The sequence below is a fragment of the Sycon ciliatum genome, chromosome 1 (genome assembly GCF_964019385.1).
Source record: "Sycon ciliatum chromosome 1, ocSycCili1.1, whole genome shotgun sequence".
Taxonomy (NCBI): domain Eukaryota; kingdom Metazoa; phylum Porifera; class Calcarea; order Leucosolenida; family Sycettidae; genus Sycon; species Sycon ciliatum.
In genome coordinates, this window is record NC_088643.1 from 15,179,497 (window position 1) to 15,199,694 (window position 20,198).

General features: G+C 47.6%; 1 protein-coding gene across 7 annotated transcripts in view; it reads left to right on the forward strand.

The window, feature by feature from the left end:
• Positions 1–1,397: 1,397 nt before the first annotated feature.
• Positions 1,398–20,198, forward strand: part of LOC135814903 (putative uncharacterized protein DDB_G0271606) — a 31,408-nt gene continuing 12,607 nt past the window's right edge. For 6 of the 7 annotated variants that reach the window (XR_010553231.1, XR_010553235.1, XR_010553234.1 and 3 more), the window contains exons 1-5: positions 1,398–1,496; positions 1,693–2,019; positions 4,127–4,423; positions 7,852–8,145; positions 11,600–11,722. Coding sequence is in view for 2 of the 7 variants with exons in the window: in XM_065328129.1 (XP_065184201.1) it covers positions 1,476–1,496; positions 1,693–2,019; positions 4,127–4,423; positions 7,852–8,145; positions 11,600–11,722 (1,062 nt within the window). In the remaining 5 variants the exon portion in view is untranslated. The remainder of the gene's footprint in view (positions 1,497–1,692; positions 2,020–4,126; positions 4,424–7,851; positions 8,146–11,599; positions 11,723–20,198) is intronic. The other variant, XR_010553233.1, reaches the window with a different exon arrangement.

The window sequence follows — 20,198 nt, forward strand, 5'->3', positions numbered from 1 at the left end:
CGAACTGTCCAACAAGTGGAAATCGCTTCAGGATACCATCGTGAAGCGGTGTGCTGAAGGACGATTTGTCCCTCTCTGGGTGCAACGGTCGATGCTAAAACGGCCGATTCTGAGATTTGGCTCACGGACTAATACTGTGACATACTTTCTCGCGTTTTATGCTTCGTGGAAGCGCTAGCTTCCTGGAAATGTGATGCCAGGCTTTGTGCAAAACTACCGGTAACGACGTGTTACTTGCCAAAAGTACGTGCATTCTACTACATGTAGATCTACTACAGTACTAGTGTCAGTCTAGTACATGGCAGTCCATGACTGACAGTCTGTACTTCCCCAGGCGCTTTGTGGAACGAACTAGACTAGCAAGCACATACCTGTAAGACTAAGACTGTAAGAGTAAGACGAAAAGAGCCAGCACTTGGGGTGATTTGGGGTGTCAAATTGTCAATCTACGTCCCGCAGAGCAAGAAGGTTGCAAACCTACCTTTCTCTCACCCCCCCCCCCCCTCGCATTCCCCTTGCCTCTCTCTCAAGTAATTTAGTTGTTGTTGTTGTCGTCGTACTTTTATTCCAAAGTCGCATCAGAAACAGGTGTCTATGCGTCCTGAGATTTGTACCGCTAGCAGTATAATAAATTTTTGAGGAAAAAGAACGATTGTTGACCTAGCCGAGGATGCTATGGTGATATTATATTTACGGAAATTCCGTCCAAGTACTTGGCCTTACACTTTGAGCAGACCAGAGTACGTGGAAGACATAGCGATGGGTGAACCTGAAAGCCACAGAAGTAAGTCGGTTGCTACTGGATGCAGGCTAGTGGAAGTGATGAACGAATAATGAATAAACATTTGAAAACTCTCTGCAGCACATGCTACTGAAAATCAGATCTCTATCTGTCACTGCTCAGAAGTGCTAAAATAATTGGTGCTAACTGGAGGGTTAGAAAGAGGTGCAGATACCACAGTCAGGGGGAAGGGGGAGGGGGGGGGGGGGGGATGTGAGCACATCAGGCATAATATCACCAGTAGTAAGATAGAGCTTGTCTCCAAATGTTTCCACATGAGCGAGGTGTTGCTGCTATCACACTTCAGTATCATCACATGTTGTAGCACATTGTAAGCTAGCGGTAAAAGTAAGCGTGTGCTCGTACAACCTAGCTGAGTAACCTATGCCTCCTCTACCATTTCTACTACCCTCCATTTTTACACCAATTTTAACACTTTTGAGTAGCACTATACCAGCAAATGCATTCATAAGCTAGCACCGATCCCCCACCCCTAGGTTCTCACCTACCTGTTCACGCTTAGTAACTTGCTGCTTAGGCCTGGCGCCATACTGGACCAGTTTACTGTATAAAATGGGATACTGCAGGCATTTTCTATCTTTTTAGTCACCTTTTGGTTGCCAGCTGGGCAAAAAATTCCAAGTTGTGATGTCTTGTTACCCTTAATTGCAAGGACCTAAATGATTTTTGTGATATGTCTGATAATAATGATACGGTAAGTGTTACCTAAATATCCACTAGTTGGCACCGTTTAAATATGTACCCCAGGTCTCTATGTGCATGGTGAATATTTTTCTGAAAATATGCTTTCATTTAACTATTGCAGAATATGTGCATGATGATATGAATGCTCAACTAGCATCATTTATTGTGTTGAATCCTGTTATTGGTGATCTCTCTGTTCCTTGTAGAGACTTCCGGCGCGGCCTGACAATCCCCCGCTGTGTTCGAAAGTGTCGCAAGACCAAAGTCAAATCGCCACGTCAACGTTCCCGTCCCCCGCCTCCCGTTTCTTCGACTGGCTGCTGTCCCAGCCTGAATCCCGGGAGCAACCCCAGGAGCAGCCACAGGCAGCGCACCAGCAATGCCATCAGCAGCAACAGGAGCAATGGCCTTCCCGAGCAAGCATGGACCCCAGTCAAGCTCTGGTTGGCAGGTTTGCGAGCGGTGGTAATTCTGCCGATGCTTTAACGCAGCCCGCTAATGATATCATTGGTAGTGGCTCAATGACAACACCGGTGAGTTTTGTAGCAAGAAGGTCCCACAGGTGTGTGTGATCCTCTTAATCTAAAGCGTAATCGGTAGGGCACTGTCCCGGAAAGACAGGGGTGCTGGGTTCAAATAGGGCTTGAAAGTGCTATGTCACAGCATAGAAACAATTTCAAAAATTCAAAAATTGCACCCACATGGATCGAGTTCTTGTATGGATACAAGCGGTCATACTCACAGCAAGGAGATATAGCCTGTGAAATTGACTGGGTTGTCTAATGGGCGTCGGATGACAATTGGTGACGAAGAAAAGTCACACCTGCATACGACATGAGAGGATTGCTATGCACCCACACAATGAGGTAATAGAAAAGTTACACTTTAGAGGATCCAAAAGTAGAAATCTGACGTGAACTTACTACTCCCCGACCGTTTTGACATCATCACTTTCAACCCCTATTCCGCCTGTGGATCTTTTTTGCAACATTGGCGCCCATCGTACCCCCTAACCATTTCACTCAGCACCCCGAAGACAGCAACTGGTGAGAATTTGATTTTAGGCTTACCGTAATCTCACGCATTTAAGGACATGTTCTTATTTTCGAAAATAAGAGCACTCTCGCTTATAAGAACGTGCACATATAAGTGAATGAAAATCACAGAGCCACACGTGGTTCATCATGATTCCATTGTACTGGCATTGATATGCGTACTTTCACTGTTGCACATGTTCGTGTCGATGCGATGTTTGTCTCTCGCATAATTATATGACCATGGTCTTATAATCAAAACCAAAATGCACTTGTGAAAGGACGAAAACAGCGACTTTTCGATTATAATAAATACCATGGTCCTATATGCACGAGATTACGGTAACGTCTCCTTTAAAATACTGTCTCTTCGCTGCATACGCAAACTAACAGTTATTCACCAAATGTTCAGGCATGTCCGATGTTCATGTCGTCAACTTGGGCGATGCTTATACGTCTAGCTTATGGGACAAAGTATTCTCCTCGATGAGATCGCGCCAAACAACAAAAGGCCAAGTTACTTTAGTTTATAGAGCGAGTTTTCTCTTCTTGCTTTGAGACGACGAGACAACTAACACTGAGACGAGGCAAGACAATGGAATATATTGTGAAGACGCGAGGAAAAGTGGGGCGGTGGGAGCGAAATTGGTGCCTGTGCGTAATACAACCAGTCGCGAACTGAAAAGGGAGACAAAGACGGCAGACGATTAAATACGACGGAGACAAGACGGAAACCGGACAAATACAACGGAGACAAGACGAGAAAATGCGTATACAACGGCAAAGAGTGCAAGACGAGAAAGAGTGCATGCGGAGGGGACAGAAGACGGTGCAGCCGCATGTACAGATCGTTCGAAGACAGCGCAGCAGCGTGTACCACAGTTCAGCAGCATGTACAACAAAGAGCTACACGCGCAGCCACGTGTACAATGAAGAGCTACAAGCGCAGCCACATGTATAACACTATCCCTCATCGAAAAAAAGACATCCACTCCTGTAGATGGAAGCAAACAAAATTGAACTTATTTAGCAAAACGGAAGAAGACTGCTGAGAAAGACGTGGGAATTTACATGTGAAGCAACATAAAAAGGCGACAACAAAACACAAAGTGTACGGGGCCACAACTGTTGAACACATGACTAGTAGGCTAGGAGGGTTAACAGGTTACCAGTCGGGAGCCCCGAAAAACTGTGCAACTATCAATGGAACCTGCAAGCAAGGGATGGCACTTTCTCGGTTTGATTTTGAGTTTCGCTCGTCGTAATGCAGTTATGTAGAGCATGAGGCTCTTCATCTCAGGGTCGGCGAAGCCCTGCCATGCACTAACTATATGTGAATATGAACAATCTTGCATTTATTCCATATGCAGGCTTGTGCTGGTTGGATTCAGCAGAAATTGTAGATGTGCGCCAATGCAGAATTTGGCTAGGCATGCTTGTGAGTTTGGAGTGCTGGGCTACAGTAGCAGTACTCTTGTGCAACTGAAAATCATTTCCCTTTTCGGGTCTCTGAATCACTGTGCTCTTTCGCCATGTCATTGACGAGGGCTGGCAATGTGTTCTTCAATTTCTTTGCTATGTTCTTTATGATGTGATCTCCTTGAAGCAGACCCATGGGTTCACTGGTTCCTGGATGGCAGGGATGCTGCAAGAACAGCAGCAGCCGCAACAACAGCAGCAGCTGCAACTACCTCCTCTACCGCCAACAAAGACTGGCAGCAGTCTACACCAGTCACAATATGGTAACACGCCAACAGCATCCTCCCTCAGTGGACCGAGTGGCGCAGCAGTATACTCTGATATGAGATCGCCGTACCATCGCCCTGGCAGCAGACCTGTGCAGCAAGGTCACACATCTTACTCTGAATCTTCGGTGAAGGCAATCTCTGGACAACAGAGCAGTGTGAGTAAACAGATACAGACAGACACAGACACACACACACACACACACACACACAGATACACATACACACATTTACACACACACACACACACACACACACACACACACACACACACACACACACAGGCTGCCGTAGTGCTGCAGCATTACGCATTGCCTGGTACCTTTCGTGGGTAGAGCACTCTGGCGCTAGAGCGACGAGCTATCTTAATGTCTGTGGTGCCTCCTTTGAGGTCTTTATGGCCGAAACAGCTTGCAGAGAATTTGCTCAATCTGAGATTTCCCACAATGCGCAAGCAATCTGCAGTTTGCGCAGGCATGCTTGCGCATTCTGGGAATATTCAGAATGCGCCCTAAATGGATTCGCTGGGCTCTTCATGTTTTTCAGGGAAATGCACAGATTACGCCTCGTACGGATTCGCTGTGCTCTTCGTGTTTGCGCCCAAAGGTTGCCCGGACAAGTATTCTCCTCCACGAGACCGCGCCACACAACAAAAGGCCTTTAGTTTATAGAGCAAGTTTTCTCTTCTTGCTTTGATGAGACGACGAGACAACTCACACTGAGACGAGACAAGACAGGGGAATATATTGTGAAGACGCGAGGAAAAGTGGGGCGGTGGGAGTGAAATTGGTGCCTGTGCGTAATGCAACCAGTCCCGAACTGAAAAGGGAGACAAAGACGGCAGACGATCAAAGACGATGGAGAAAAGCCGGAAACCGGACAAATACAACGAAGACAAGACGAGAAAATGCGTATACAACGGGGACAAGACGAGAAAGAGTGCATGCGGAGGGGACAGAAGACGGTGCAGCCGCATGTACAGATTATTCGAAGACAGCGCAGCAGCGTGTACCACGGTTCAGCAGCATGTACGACAAAGAGACACAAACGCAGCAGCGTGTACAACAAAGAGCTACATGCGCAGCCACATGTACAACAAAAAGCTACAAGCGCAGCCACATGTACAACACTATCCCCCATCGAAAAAAAGACATCCACTCCTGTAGATGGAAGCAAACAAAATTGAAGTTATATAAAAAAACGGAAGAAGAATGCTGAGAAAGATTTGGGAATTTAAATGTGAAGCAACATAAAAAGACGACAACAAAACACAAAGTGTACGGGGCCACAACTGTTGAACACATGGCTAGTAGGCCAGGAGGGTAGGCGGGAGCCCCGCAAAACTGTGCAACTATCAATGGTGCAAGGCCCATCTTCAGGAATGTATTTACTGCAGACAAAACAGACATTACTGTATAGCAGGAAATTTTCGGACGGAATTTATTTTCGTACGATTTCGTACACGGCCTCTTTTTTACTAAAATTAATTCCGTACTAAAATTTGTTCTAATATGGCAATAAGTAGGACGAGCTGAAGCGACATTTGGACTACTTTATTAACAATGTAAGCGATAGAGACGATGCAAGAAACAATCTAAAGGGTAAGGAAAAATACATGTAAGAAGAAAAAGGCATTTTGTTCTTTAGTACAACGGTGATTCCTGGAGAGTGTTGTACGAAAACTTGTTCGAATCATCTTTTTTTCCATTGCCTTTTTCTTCTTACATGTATTTTGCCTTACCCTTTAGATTGTTTCTTGCATCGTCTCCATCGCTTACATTGTTAATAAAGTAGTCCAAATGTCGCTTCAGCTCGTCCTACTTATTGCCATATTAATTATTGTCTCCTCGTCGAATTTTTAAAATTTGTTCATGTGAAATTATGTACACTACACATGCATACTCCTTGCGAACACGTGCATTTAGTATGCAGCACTGTACGAAAATATAATCCGTACGAAAGGTCGAAATTTGGCTTTGTCCGAAAATATTTCCGTCCGAAAATTTCCTGCTATACAGTATACACGTGACAAATACGAACATTTTGGCCAAAATGTTCGTATTTGTCACGTACATAATCTCTGTTTTGTCTGCAGTAACTACATTCCTGAAGATGGGCCTTGCCCGAAAATTTTAATAATTTTAATATCTCTTTTCCTTTTAGTGATTGGTGTAGCCCAGAGACCGTTTGGAGAGTGTTGTGAAGATGTATGGATATAGTGGATGACTACAGTGGAGTCTTCGCATTTTTGAGAAGCGACTATTAAAGGCGAATAAATACTGTTTATAAAAATTATACTCCTTTTTAGGGAAAGGCGCAGTGCTACACGAAAAAGTGCGGTGGTATTTATTGAGTCAAAGAAAAGAAAAATCCGTTGATCCCCGAGCTGCAGAGAGTGCTCAATGTCAGAGACAGAGCTTAGTACATAGCAGACTCAGCGGAGGACGTTCAGGTTGGTTGCAACCAACCTGAACGTCCTCCGCTGAGTCTGCTTTGAGTCAAAGAAAATATATTTGAATTTGATACTGTTGATGGTGTGGTCACTAATGCATGAGTCTGGGTAGTTATCAAAGGTCAATATATGTGCATATAAACAATCTTGCATTGATTCCATATCTTAACGTTAAAGAACTTGGAGGCTTGTGCTGGTTGGATTGAGCAGAAATTGTAGATGTGTTCCAATGGAGACTTTGGCCATGGTCAGCAATCGAGGACATCTGAGAGTTGTAATTTTTGTACTCCTCCGAGGTGTGATTTTTGGCGTGCTGGGCCAAGCACAAGGAAGCCATCTGCAAAAAAACTGTAGAAAAATGGTTGTTCTTTGATCCTTTGGTGTAATATTTGTTTCTAGTCGAAGCTAGTTGCTGTTTGGAGCAGAAACGCTGAAATTCACTATTTTCTGCATGTACTCATACATGTACTCAAGCATGCAGTCTCACTCGTATTTTAGCTCTTTTTCTGGAATGGATGCTGCTCTGCGCCCCTTGGTGAACATTTCCTGCGCTCGTGGAGCAGCTGAAAAGGACCACTGGTATGTCTGGCTCCTGGTTTGAAAGTGGAGAGTCGACTTTTGTGCCTTGAAAAAGGAGTAGAGAGCGATAGTCTGTGGCTTATTTTTGAGTGCTCCTCGTACATTTTTGATCGTGATAGAAATTCTCAGACCAAAGTCAGACCAAAGTCAGCGCGATGATGGCCGTACAGTTTTCTTGTGGATTTTGTAGTTGTTTCATCTCGTATCTATGTCAGTATCGTGATGGTGAAGTGGAGAGGGTGATTTTCTTCCTCTAGGCTTCGTTCGGCCGACTTTGCTTCGTCCTCGTTGAAAAGTGATCCTGAAAAAAGGTCTATTCACAAAATTATGTTGATTTTCAATGTACGTGATGACATGCGATTGCTGGCTATGCTAGGCATGCTTGTGTGTTTGGAATACTGGCCTACAGTAGCAGTACTCTTGTGCAAGTGAAAATCATTTCCCATTTCGGGTCTCTGAATCACTGTGCTCTTTCGCCATGTCATTGACGAGGGCAGGCAATGTGTTCTTTAATTTCTTTCCTATGTTCCTTATGATGTGATCTTCTTGAAGCAGACCCATGGGTTCAGTGGATCCTGCATGGATGGGATCCTGCAACAACAGCAGCAGCCACAACAACCTCAGCAGCTGCAACAACCTCCCCCACCGCCAGCAAAGACTGGCACCAGTCTACACCAGTCACAGTATGGTAACACGCCAACGGCATCCTCCCTCAGTGGACCGAGAGGCGCAGCAGTATACGCTGATACGAGATCGCCGTACCATCGCCCTGGCAACAGACCTGGGCAGCATGGTCACACATCTTACTCTGGATCTTCGGTGAAGGCACAGCCGGGACACCAGAGCAGTGTGAGTTAATCGATACAGACAAACAGACACACACACAGACACACACACACACACACACACACACACACACACACACACACACACACACACACACACACACTCACACACACACACATACACACATTTACACACATTTACACACACACACACACAGGCTGCTGTAGTGCTGCTGCATTACTCATTGCCCGGTACCTTTCGTGGGTAGAGCACTCTGGCGCTAGAGCGACGAGCTATCTTATTGTCTGTGGTGCCTCCTTTGAGGCCTTTGTTGCCGAAACAGCTTGCAGAGAATTTGCGCAATCTGAAATTTCCCACAATGCGCAAGCAATCTGCAGTTTGCGCAGGCATGCTTGCGCAGTCTGGGAATTTTCAGAATGTACCGGAAATGGATTCGCTGGGCTCTTCATGTTTTTCAGCAAAAATGCACAGATTACGCCTCAAACGGATTCGCTGTGCTCTTTGTGTTTGCGCCCAAAGTTGCCCCGACATGGATTTGCTGTGCTCTTCATGTTTTCAGTGAAAAATACAGTGATACACGCTGGGTTTTTACTTCCTCCGTTGAGCAAAACTTTGTTGCATTTTTACAGTTCAGTCCGAATCATCCTACGGCTACAAACATGCTTTGCAAAAGTGGATAACAAAGCAGCATATGATATAATATTTATTTACAGATGTCACACAGCTCGTTTCAAAGCAGTCCAGCTTCACTCTTCGTCTGAATCTGATGACGACTCGCTCTCTCAATGACATCGAATCTGCATCCTCACTGACTTTCGCCTCCAGCGCTGCCAGCTTTTGTTCTGCAGCCTTTACAAGTTGCCAAGACTCGATTCGATCGTGGAGATTGCCAAGTTCTTCACTCGAACTGTGAGCCTGACGACCTCCACGGTGGCACCCCTGTCCCGGAAAGACAGGGGTGCTGGGTTCGAATAGGGCTTGAAAGTGCTATGTCACAGCATAGAAACAATTTCAAAAATTGGACCCAAGGAGGCCAAACCAAATGCTCCTCAACTTCGCAGCGGTGTACTCGTGCCAGCACGTTTCCACAGCCTGAAGAAGTTCCTTTTTGGTTTACTTCGTCACGAGTGACACGTCTGTCTACAGGCTGTGGAAGAATGGCAAGTTGTCGACGTTGAGATCAGGACATTGCGCCGGCGGACCGGCAACCTGAATGTCGAACACTTTTGATTCCCCCTGCACTGCAAACGGAAGTGCATTGATTTTGGCTGTGTGCGGATACGCACTGTCGACTTGTGCTGGTACAGCGGTGGCTGAGCGCTGGCCGGCTTCTGATCACTTCTTCGAGCAACGCGGTCCTTCAAACTGTTTCTCAGTTTCGCACTTTGGTGTCATGTGCGCGCGCCTGGGGTTGTGTTCTGGTGACATCCTGTCGACAAACGGTCTTGCTTCGCCGATTTTTTCGAAGGACTCAATGCTTTTCAGAGGTTCAAAGGCCTGTCAGAACAATGGCCGACACCTCGGCTACCCTTTGTAGGGGATACATCACTGACATGTATATCTAATGCTGAAAGAATTATGATGACAAGAACACTACAAACGCAATGAAGTTTTACTTAAAGGGGAAGTCCGGTGAAAAATTTAAATTTCAGGGTCGGTAGAGTTTCGGGCGCTGAGTTGAATGGTGTTGGTCCCACGCTTCTCCGACAAAGCGTTCTCGAGATATTTCAGTTTGAAAAAGTGAGTTTCCGGGGCTTTGCCATGACGTCATGCGGCCGCGCCACACCCTCCGCAACGTCATAGCATGCAGCTAGGTCAAAAGGAGTGCGTGGAAGCAATAGTGTCAGTGCTATTTCAAATGATTTGGCGACCGATAGTAGGTGGTGCAAGCCACCCCGAAGACGTAACTCCTTGTGAGAGTGAGGATGCAGCCATGCCTGACCTTCATGAGTTCGGTCTGGGGCTGAGAACCTCTGCATTCAGCTGAAGAAATGGCTGCGCGGGCCGGTCAAGAGTGAGTGCTACTGAGTTTCCAACTGATGAAGAAGCAGCAGCTATTGCAGACGAGGCTGATCTTGTAGTGGTTCTACAAACGCACCAAAGACATCTTGTAACTAGCTTCGTTACTACAAATCACTACTTTTGTAGGCGTGGGTTCGAATCCCACTTCTGACACCATGTAGTGGTTCTACAAACGCACCAAAGACATCTTGTAACTAGCTTCGTTACTACAAATCACAAGTGTGTGGGAATACAGAGAACGACAGAGAGATCAAAGGAAAAGCCAGGCAGGCAAGTACAGCTAAAGTGCGTACGGTACAACTGGCATGTCGCACAGCGCGGCCGGATGAATGCATACATGTTACATAAAAGGATACAATGACAAACAGTGGGATGTGCATCCACTACAGATCTAATTATCAGATCGCTGGAGATCGAGTCGCCAAAATGGAGAAGAGTGATGGGAGTGCTCTCAATGTTGTTCCATACCGATTCGCTTAGATTCCAGTAGCCTGCCACATGGTGATGTTTTGGTGCGACTTACCATATTTCGGACTACTCAATTGGAGAACAGTGCAGGCTCTTTGAACCCCGGGCACGACTCTTCGCTCGCAACGCTACGGAATCTGAAAGTTCTAGGTCCGGGAGTTGTTCGCTGTTTTGTCACTTTTCACGGTTGTGCACTCATCGCTGTAGCATAAAATAATGAGGCGGGAGCACAACCACCGGCACCGGCAAGGAGAAATGCACGTTCTCTGACTGCATGACCGTACAATATGACTGATACGAGTGTACAGACTTGACAAGTCCGTGTGTTGACTAGTTTTCTAAGTCTTGTGCCTCGAGTCTTGTTGTAGCTATCCCAGCACGGCAGTGCGGGAGTAGCAGTAGCATGCACGCTAGAGCCGTAGAGGCCATTGCATGCCGACGGAAAAAGTCAACTCGGAAACGGCTAAAATACGGTATAACCTCGAAGTTTACCGAGCTGAAAATCACAGGGTACGTAGTGTTTGTAACACTGAATCGAATGGTCTAGGTCTGAAGCAGCTGCGACACACGGTTTCCCAATTTGTTGCGCTCCGAATATGGCCGTTTTGTGCACAACTAGATGGTGTGGCTACCTGGCTGCACGCTGTGACGTCATCACCTGGATCTGGGTGATGCGAGCTTAAATTCGCACATGTTCGATTGGGCGAATCTGACGAACCATAGTCCGCAGCCTCCTCGGACAAAGACCATTTGACTCAACGCCCCGAACTCTAAGGACTGTGAAATTTAAATTTTTCACCGGACTTCCCCTTAAACATAGGAAGTAAAAATATATTTATTTCACTCAACTCGTGGTACATGACCAATTGGCACACAAAGTGGGAGAGAGGGATGATGGCCAACCATTGCAAGAAAAGAAAAGAAGTTGTTTTGTTTGCCCGCACCCTTGCTGTACTCTTGTCGTACCCATGCGTACTCTGCCTTGTTGTTTGGTCACGTGATGTAGATTTCACAGCATGCAGAATTAGAACATTCACTTGTCCGGGGTCAGCTGGAACGAGCGAGGCTGTGGAGAGAAAAGCTGCATAAAACGCTCAAGGCGCACAAACGTGAAGAGCAGATATTACAGGTGAGAGTAGTGTTGTCAGTGTTATGTCGTTGTCCATGGATATGAGAGGTGTGAGCAGGGTGAATGCTAGGTGTGTGGAACGTCTTGCTGACCCGATTGCCCACAACTACCGTGTTCCCAGACTACAGTATAAAGCGCACTCGATTATAAGTCGCACCCCTATTTTCAGGTTTGAGCCATATGGTTTTGATATTATTCACTTCAGGAGAAAGTCATGCTCAATTGTAAGTCGCGCACCCTCTTTTCTACAAAATGGCAATAAGCGAGAGAGCTTGGAAGCTCGGGGCCCTGCGCTATGCTTTTTTGCCTAGCGAGAGTCCACTTTCTCTTTACATTCGAGGGTAATACGACACCGTCTACCACCTTGATGACCTAGGCAAAAAAAGCATAGGGATGTTATAAATTTTCATTTCTCCTATTCTTTTAAGACATAACCTAGCATTCGAACCCGCACTATCACCCTGCATGCATTCTCCCGATACACTTCGCATACATACTCATTCTTCCAAGTTGCTTCACGTTATGATCTTGCAATTAAAAGACCTATTTGAATATTGCGGCCACCTGTCTTTGATGGTCCGGTACGGTACAGGTACGAGATGGCGCCAGGCATACTGATGCTATCCTCGCTGGTACGGTACGGGACAGGTACGGGATATCGCCAGGCATGCCGATGGCACAAACAAACAAACAAACACGAAATTAAAGCTGTGTGGACCCTGGCTAGCGCCGGACATTACTGAAGTAACGTCTTTTGCATAGCTACGGGAATAAGATCAATTGTGCACTCATAACAAAGGAAAAAATGAGGAAAGTTTTGAAAAGTTTCATAACGTTTTCTCATGACTTTCAACAGTGGAACATCGTCACATAAAAATGTAATAACTTAACGCACAGACGTTTATAAATGTACGGTAGTAGCGCACATATAGGCGCATGTGCCTGTATTCTGATATAAGCACACTCTGACTGATAAGCGCATGCTCTTATAGGCGAAGCACAACCAAAAGTATCAAGTTGACACAATCACGGATAAAAGTCTGCAAACAGCATACAGGAACCATGAAACTGACAATACAGTCTGTACAAGATAGCAACTCCATTCTCTCTGCTCGCCAATTTGGCTTCCGCACTAGACTTGGCGGAACTGACAAACTGACTAGCTCTTCAACACGAATGGAGCCAAGTTTCCAACAGTGAAGGACGTGTGTGCATCCTGGAAGTGGATATTGCTGGGGCGTTTGATAAAGTGTCGCACCCTGGTGTCCTGTACAAAGCTGAGCGGTATGGGATCCAGGACCTCTTCTTGCCCTTGCTCAGAAGCTACCTCGCCAACCGCAAGCTCCAGGCTGTAGTGAGAGGACAGTACTCTGTTTACCCCATCATGTCAGGCGTCCCCCAAGGTAGCACCTTGGTCCCGACTCTATTTCTTCTTTACACGAATAATGCTGAGGATCACCTACCTGCTGGGGTCCAGCTTGGTGTATAATGCTGATAACACCACCTTATACAGGTGAATATTAACCCATGCTGCCGCACTCCAGCTTGCTGCAAATGCGCTGGCAGATTGGGGAATGGCCTGGCAGATTAAGTCGGTACCTACAAAGACTCAGTCCCTCCTAATTTCTCACCACCGCAACACGGTCGTCGTTCCACCGATTGTATTCCAGCCTTATTTCCAGGGCATACTTGTTCCTGAAGTCAACCAGCTGAAGTCGTTGGATGTGCTGTTTGAACAACACATGTCCTTCATGTTAGGTTCGGTAGACAAGAGACAAGTAGTTTATTAGTTAGAATAAACGAAGTGAAAAAACTGAGAAGATTCCATCTGTAAACGACAGAAAAGACTCTCAAAGATATGCAGCGTGCATACACAGTAGAACTAACGTTGTACGACATTACGTCATAACATAACACTTCACAGCTCGAATCAGTCAATTGGCTCTTTGAGGTGTCCAGCGTATTGGCTTCCTCCGGGAAGCCTCACGTTTGCTGGACTCCAGGTGTTGTGGTATGATCTGCAAGGGCTTTGTCGGCCCAGTTCTGGAGGACGGCATGCTCGTGTGGATGAGTGCCGCGCCCACCACTCTGGCTCGCCTCACTGCCATCCAACGCTGTGGATTTCGCCTAATCGGTGATGGAGCCTACCTCCCTAGCCTGGACATCCGCAGAATTGTCTGAGCACTCTGCTTTCCGCACAAGATCCACTTTTCAACTTTCCCAGATATGCTTCTCACCCTTCTTCCACCCCGAGCTACCAACACATCACGCTATAGCCGACGCACACAACAGCATCTCTCTCACCCGTTCCAGCTCGCCTCCACTCTTCCGCTCAGAGGACGGAACTAATGTCCTTCGGTCCTTCCCTGACGCTATTGTGGAGGTCTGGAACCTACTCCCTCAGTGCATTTGGCGAAACCCACCAACAAGGAAAGGACTGCAGACGTTCGAAGGGAAGGTCAACGTGCGCCTTACCCGCTGGGAGTGGGCAACAGACAGGCTATGAACTAGAGAAAAAACGAAAAAGCTCAAACTTTGTTCCCTCCTCCATTCACTTCTGGACCCTCTGATTTTATGCATGCTTTTTCCCGTAATCCCCAGTTATCTACCACTCCCCCCCCCCCCCCCTGGGTATTTTCCATTATCTATTGTTATGTGGAGCGCTTGGGTTGCAATGAAGCCAATCAAGCCTCCCCTGCCTCTCCCCCACTCCTACCATTCAACGCTTAGAATGCACCCGGGCATAGCATAGCCTAGCCACTCTATCATTCTATCAGCCATTATGGTGCTGCTGTTCTAGTCAATGTACAGTGATACACACTGGTTCGCATGTACCCTTGCCATACTCTCTTGTACTCTGTACTCTCTGTACTCTGTACACTGTACTCTGTACTTTATTGTCATGCCCTTGCTGTACTCTGCCTCACTTGTTGTTTGGTCACGTGTCTGTGAGCAGTCTGTGAGCAACAGACTTCCCGGAAAATAATGGGCCCCTGTCAAGTTCTGCTTGGCATCTTTGCGACCGGTGGCAATTCTGCCGGTGCTTTCACACAGTCCGCTAAAGATATCACTGGTAGTGGCTCAATGACAACACCAGTGAGTTTTGTAGCAAGAAAGACCCATGGATGTGTGTGATCCCCGGTAGCCTAATCGGTAGGCCACTGTCAGGGCTCACCACGACCGTACAAAGCGTCAATAACGGTTATTTGGATTTGACCAATCACCGTCGCCATTTTTTTCAAAACGGTGGTCAACCCTTTTTGAATTCTGTATGGTCGTGGTGAGCCCTGACTTACCCAGAAAGACAGGGGTGCTGGGTTCGAATCCCGCTTGTGGATCCTTCTTTTGTAACAGATTGAACAATCCAATGCTGGATCAAGGCTGTTGGCTGAACTGACAATTACCCATGAAGTTGATTGTTCCAACTAGTAACACACGCTCCTAGTTGGAACAATCAACTTAATGACTATTACTGCCGAAGTCGCAACTTCTAAGTTTGACAATTGCCCGTCTAGACTATAGCTTAGGGAGTTTCCCTGAACGTGTCTGACCCTTGAGTCTCTTCTTGACCTTAGGGTACCTTGACTCAACTGAACATTTCCATTGTAGAAGCGGAAGGTATTTCTCAAGACAGAGAAGCTTGGCTCGGCATTGTGAATCAATGTACTAGCTTATCATGCTAAAAATATCTGCACTTACTCAAATATCTTTTTGGTAAAAAATATTCTGTACTTACCGTATTTTCCGGGGTATAAGCCGCACTTGTTTTCGCTAAAAATCGGACCAAAATCGCCCCTGCGGCTTATACACCGAATATGCTTGCGCGAATGAATGCTTAGCATACATCAGTATGCTGACGTCATGTGACATGTCATTCGACACAGCTTCGCTCCTGTGTTGCTATCCCGGCACTTTTACTGGTTTTAGTGCGCGGGCTACACCATAATGTGTATCTCTGCAGAAACCTGTGGTGCACTAACACTTCATAATCTGATCTAACATGGTATTTAGCTCCATAACCATAATAAATTTGTAGAAAGGCCTTTTGTCAATGAGTGTGAAAAATCTTGGTTTGTGGGTGCGGCTTATACTTCGAATACCAACTTTTAGTCAATATTTTGCCTCAAAAAGGGGGTGCGGCTTATACCCCGGTGCGGCTTAGACCCCGGAAAATACGGTAATATTTTGTTCCTCATGGCTAGGCTCATGGTGGAATCGAAGAAGGTTTCCCTGGAATAAAAGAATGGAGAGGGTGTGTACAGTCAACTTCGCTTATGACATTCGGCGGGGCATCAAAAAAGTGTCCTTATTCGCAAAATGTCGTTACACCCGAAGTCTCATTATATGTAGTACAGTTGGATGGGACTTTGCTCTGGGCATGGAAAATCTGTCGTTATTCGGGAATTGTTCTTATATCCGCAGCCGTTATTAGCCAAGATGACTGTATGCCATGTATTTCTCGTTTTTATTTCTCTAACTCTTTTACCGACAGATGCGTTAGCCCATGGCAGATCTCACCCATGGGGTACATACCAGCTGTTATTCTTATTCTTATTATTGTCACCTCAACTCAACAACTTAAGTAGAACGGTCTCTTTGTTGCATACGCAAACTAACAGTTATTCACCAAATTTCCAGGCATGGCCGACCTTCAGGGTGAAAGCCGTTTGGACTTAAGTATAACTAGCCATACTACTACCAGTAATATTACTGTGGATGACTTTTTATTCCTTGGATTTGAGTGAATAAGGTAAAAAAGAGACTCGAGGGTCATACACGTTCAGGGAAACCCCCTAAACTATAGTCTTGACAGGACAGTGCCCTACCCAACAGGTGCTAAGTGCCTATGAACAGTTAATTATTGCATTGATTCCGTCTTTCAGTGTTAAAGACTCTGTGACTTGGACTGATGTGCAGGTTGGATTGAGCAGAATTTGTAGATGTGTGCCAATAGAAACTTTGGCTAGGCATTGTGGTGTACCCGTGTACATCGTACATATTTGCACTCTCATGTTTCTTATTATGCTACTGCATCTCCTTGCATGGACGTGCGTACAACCTTACAGCATACTACTCATACTATGCATGCATGTGTGTACTCCGTGCCCATAATCGACAGTGCATGTCTCTTGTTGCTGGTCAGTCTTTCCTTGGTAGTTTCCTGACGAGTCGTCCTCTCTGTCCTTCGTTGCATTATTCTATTTCAATATAACTAATCATCACATAGACTTGATGATACCACATGGCGCAGTGAACTTGTTTTAGTAGCAGTTTCCATTAGTCTTTCTCAGTCCTGGGTCTTGCTAGTACTTGTACCTCTGGCGTTTCGTCTCTCAAATATAGTGAAATAATTATTTGAAATTTCCGTTTCGGCATGGCGGAATCAGACACACCAGTACTCAGCCCTGACATTGCTGCCCTCACCCAGCTCATGAGACAGCAGATGGAGACCGCCGCCACCCGCGAGCACCACCTGACACAGCTCGTGGAGCGAACTTTGAGGAGCATTTCTCAACCTCCACCACCGCAACGTCCACCCCCAGCCCCACCGGCACGAGATCATGTACCTGCGGCGAGACCAGTTTCGGTCGATCGCCCTATGTTACTTGCCTCTGCCTCTCTCGCAGAGTTTGCCGCATGGGAAGGTCTTTGGCGGGACTACGCCCGGTGCCAGCACCTGGATTCCCAGGACAATGCCACCAGAGTGGCAACGGTTCGTCAGTGCCTGGACGAGGACCTCCGGAGATTTCTTCGTGAGGGCACAATTCCTCTGGCTGACAACCACGACGACGACGATCTCATCAAGGCTGTACAGGCATACATTCGCGGCCAGCGTAACCCTCTGCTGGACCGGATCGCCTTCTATGCCCGCCAACAGCAGCATGGAGAGTCCTTCGATCAGTACCTGACTACCCTCAGGGAGATCCACAATTGCTGCGATTTCAGCGAAGCTGCACTCTGCAATTTCTGTTCAAGCCGAGTATGCCGCCAATGCCAGCAGGGACAGCGTACCAGGTACGACGAGACCATGCGTGATCGCCTGGTTACTGGCATTCTCGACACGGAGACACGCCATAAGCTCCTTGCCACTACCGATCTAACGTTGGAGAAGGTCATTAAATTGTGTCGAGCGGAGGAGGCAGCCTCTCGGACGAGCAGCAGTATCCCCGGCACTAGCTCCGTCAATGCTGCTCGGAAAACAAATTATCAGCGGTCAAAACACGGCAATAACCCGCGACAGCAACAGGCGTCCGCCACGCCATCGCAATGTCCGAATTGTGGTCGCACTCCCCATGCCAGCAAGTCGCAGTGTCCTGCACATGGCAAAAAGTGTAGCGGCTGCAAGATTATTGGACATTTCCAAGCGGTGTGCAGAAAATCCCGCAAACCGGCTGACCAGTCCTCGCAGCGCACGCTGGGACGACTACAGCTCCGCCGCGCTCAGTGTGATGCATCTCCTACGGTGCCGGTCGACACGCAATTGTGCACTGAACCTGACGCTACCTCCCTGGAATGGATCCCCGATACGGGAAGTGACATTGACGCTATTGGCGTCGATCAGTTAGCGCATCTCGGTGGTTTTGTGGAGAATCTGGCCACAGACCATGATAATGTGCATGCTGCCAATGGTGAACGTCTCGTTTCAGCTGGCAAGATCTCTGCCACCCTCACCATTGGCTCGCTCAAGCATGATAGCACCATCCATGTGTACCGTGGACTGCGTGAACCCCTGTTGTCACGCCAATCGCTATACGCCTTAGGCCTCTTACCAGACGGCTGGCCCAAGCAAGGTGCGCGTGTTTGTACCAGCAGCACACCACCTCCAACGGCTCCCGTTGTGACGACCGGTCTCGTGAACAGACCTGACCCTAGCAAGCTGGCGCAGATCCGTGCTGACCTACTGCGAGAGTTCGCAGACGTCTTCGACGACACGACATTGAAACCCATGTGTGGCAAGCCAATGGACATCATTCTCGAAGATGATGCGAAACCTCACCGAGTCTACACAGCTCGTCCTATCGCACATGCCTACCGTGAGCAGGTGAAAACCCAGCTCGACAATATGGTTGAGGAAGGCATCATCGAGACAGTGTCAGAGCCGTGCGACTGGTGCCACCCCATTGTTGTAGTCGACAAGAAGAATTCTAGTGAGAAACGTCTGACTGTGGACCTTCAGTCTCTCAACCGACAAGTGAAGCGTCCCACCCACCCCATGCAGAACGCACGTGATGCTCTCTCTGGCATCGGCACAGCCCGATGGTTCACCAAGTTTGACGCCCGTCATGGCTATTGGCAGGTGCCCCTGTCTGAGTCTGCCAAGTCTCTCACTACGTTCATCACGCCGTGGGGTAGATACCGATTCTGCCGGAATCCACAAGGTCTTGTGTCCGCCGGCGATGAGTACAACCGCCGCACCGACGCAGCTTTCGACCGTTTGACCCATCTCATCAAGGTGGTGGACGACGGCCTCGTTCACGATGAGTCATTCTCGGACCATGTCGCTCACGTCCGTGCCGTCCTGACCCGTGCACGCGAACACGGAATTACTCTCAGTCAAAAGAAGTTTGTCTTCGCCGCTCCTGAAGTCGAATTCTGTGGGTTTCATGTGTCGTCCAACGGATACACCGTGCCAGCTGACAAGACATCGGCTCTTCAGCACTTCAACCTACCCACCAATCGTACCGACCTCCGTTCCTTCCTCGGTCTGGTGAATCAGTGTGGAGAATTCACCCCACGGATATCCGAGCTCGCAGCTCCGCTACGTCCGTTATTGAAGACCACGAATGAGTTCGTGTGGGATGATGTCCACACCGCGGCTTTCAACGCCACCAAGTCTGAACTGATATCGCCGCCGACTCTCTCGTACTACCGTCCTGGTGACGACCTTCGGCTAGAGACCGACGCCTCTGCCCTGAACGGACTTGGGTTCGTGTTATGGCAACGCCAAGATAACCAGTGGCGCATGCTGCAGTGTGGCAGCCGCTTTCTCACCGACGCAGAGACACGTTATGCCGTCATAGAACTGGAGTTACTTGCTGTGGTTTGGGCTGTCCACAAGTGCTCCCTCTTTCTGTCCGGCAGCCGATTCGATTTGTTCACTGACCACCGTTCATTGGTCCCGATTCTGAACAAGTACACCCTGGATCAGATAGAAAATCCACGTCTGCTACGCCTCGCACTGAAGCTCCGGTCGTTTCAACTCGTCGCGCACTGGCGCAAGGGCAAAGAGAATGCGTTTGCTGATGCACTGTCCCGTAACCCGGTCGACAAGCCGACCAGTGAGGAAGAATTCGGTGAAAGCTCAACGCTCTCAGCACCAGCCATCAGAGCATGTCTCCGCCAGGACGAGGATGGCCGAATTGCAGACCTCCGGCACTGCGAGCTCTTGGACGCTGCCCGTGCCGATGATGACTATCAGGCCCTTCTCCAAGCCGTTCGTGAAGGTTTCCCTGATGATCAGCGCGCCGTCCACTCA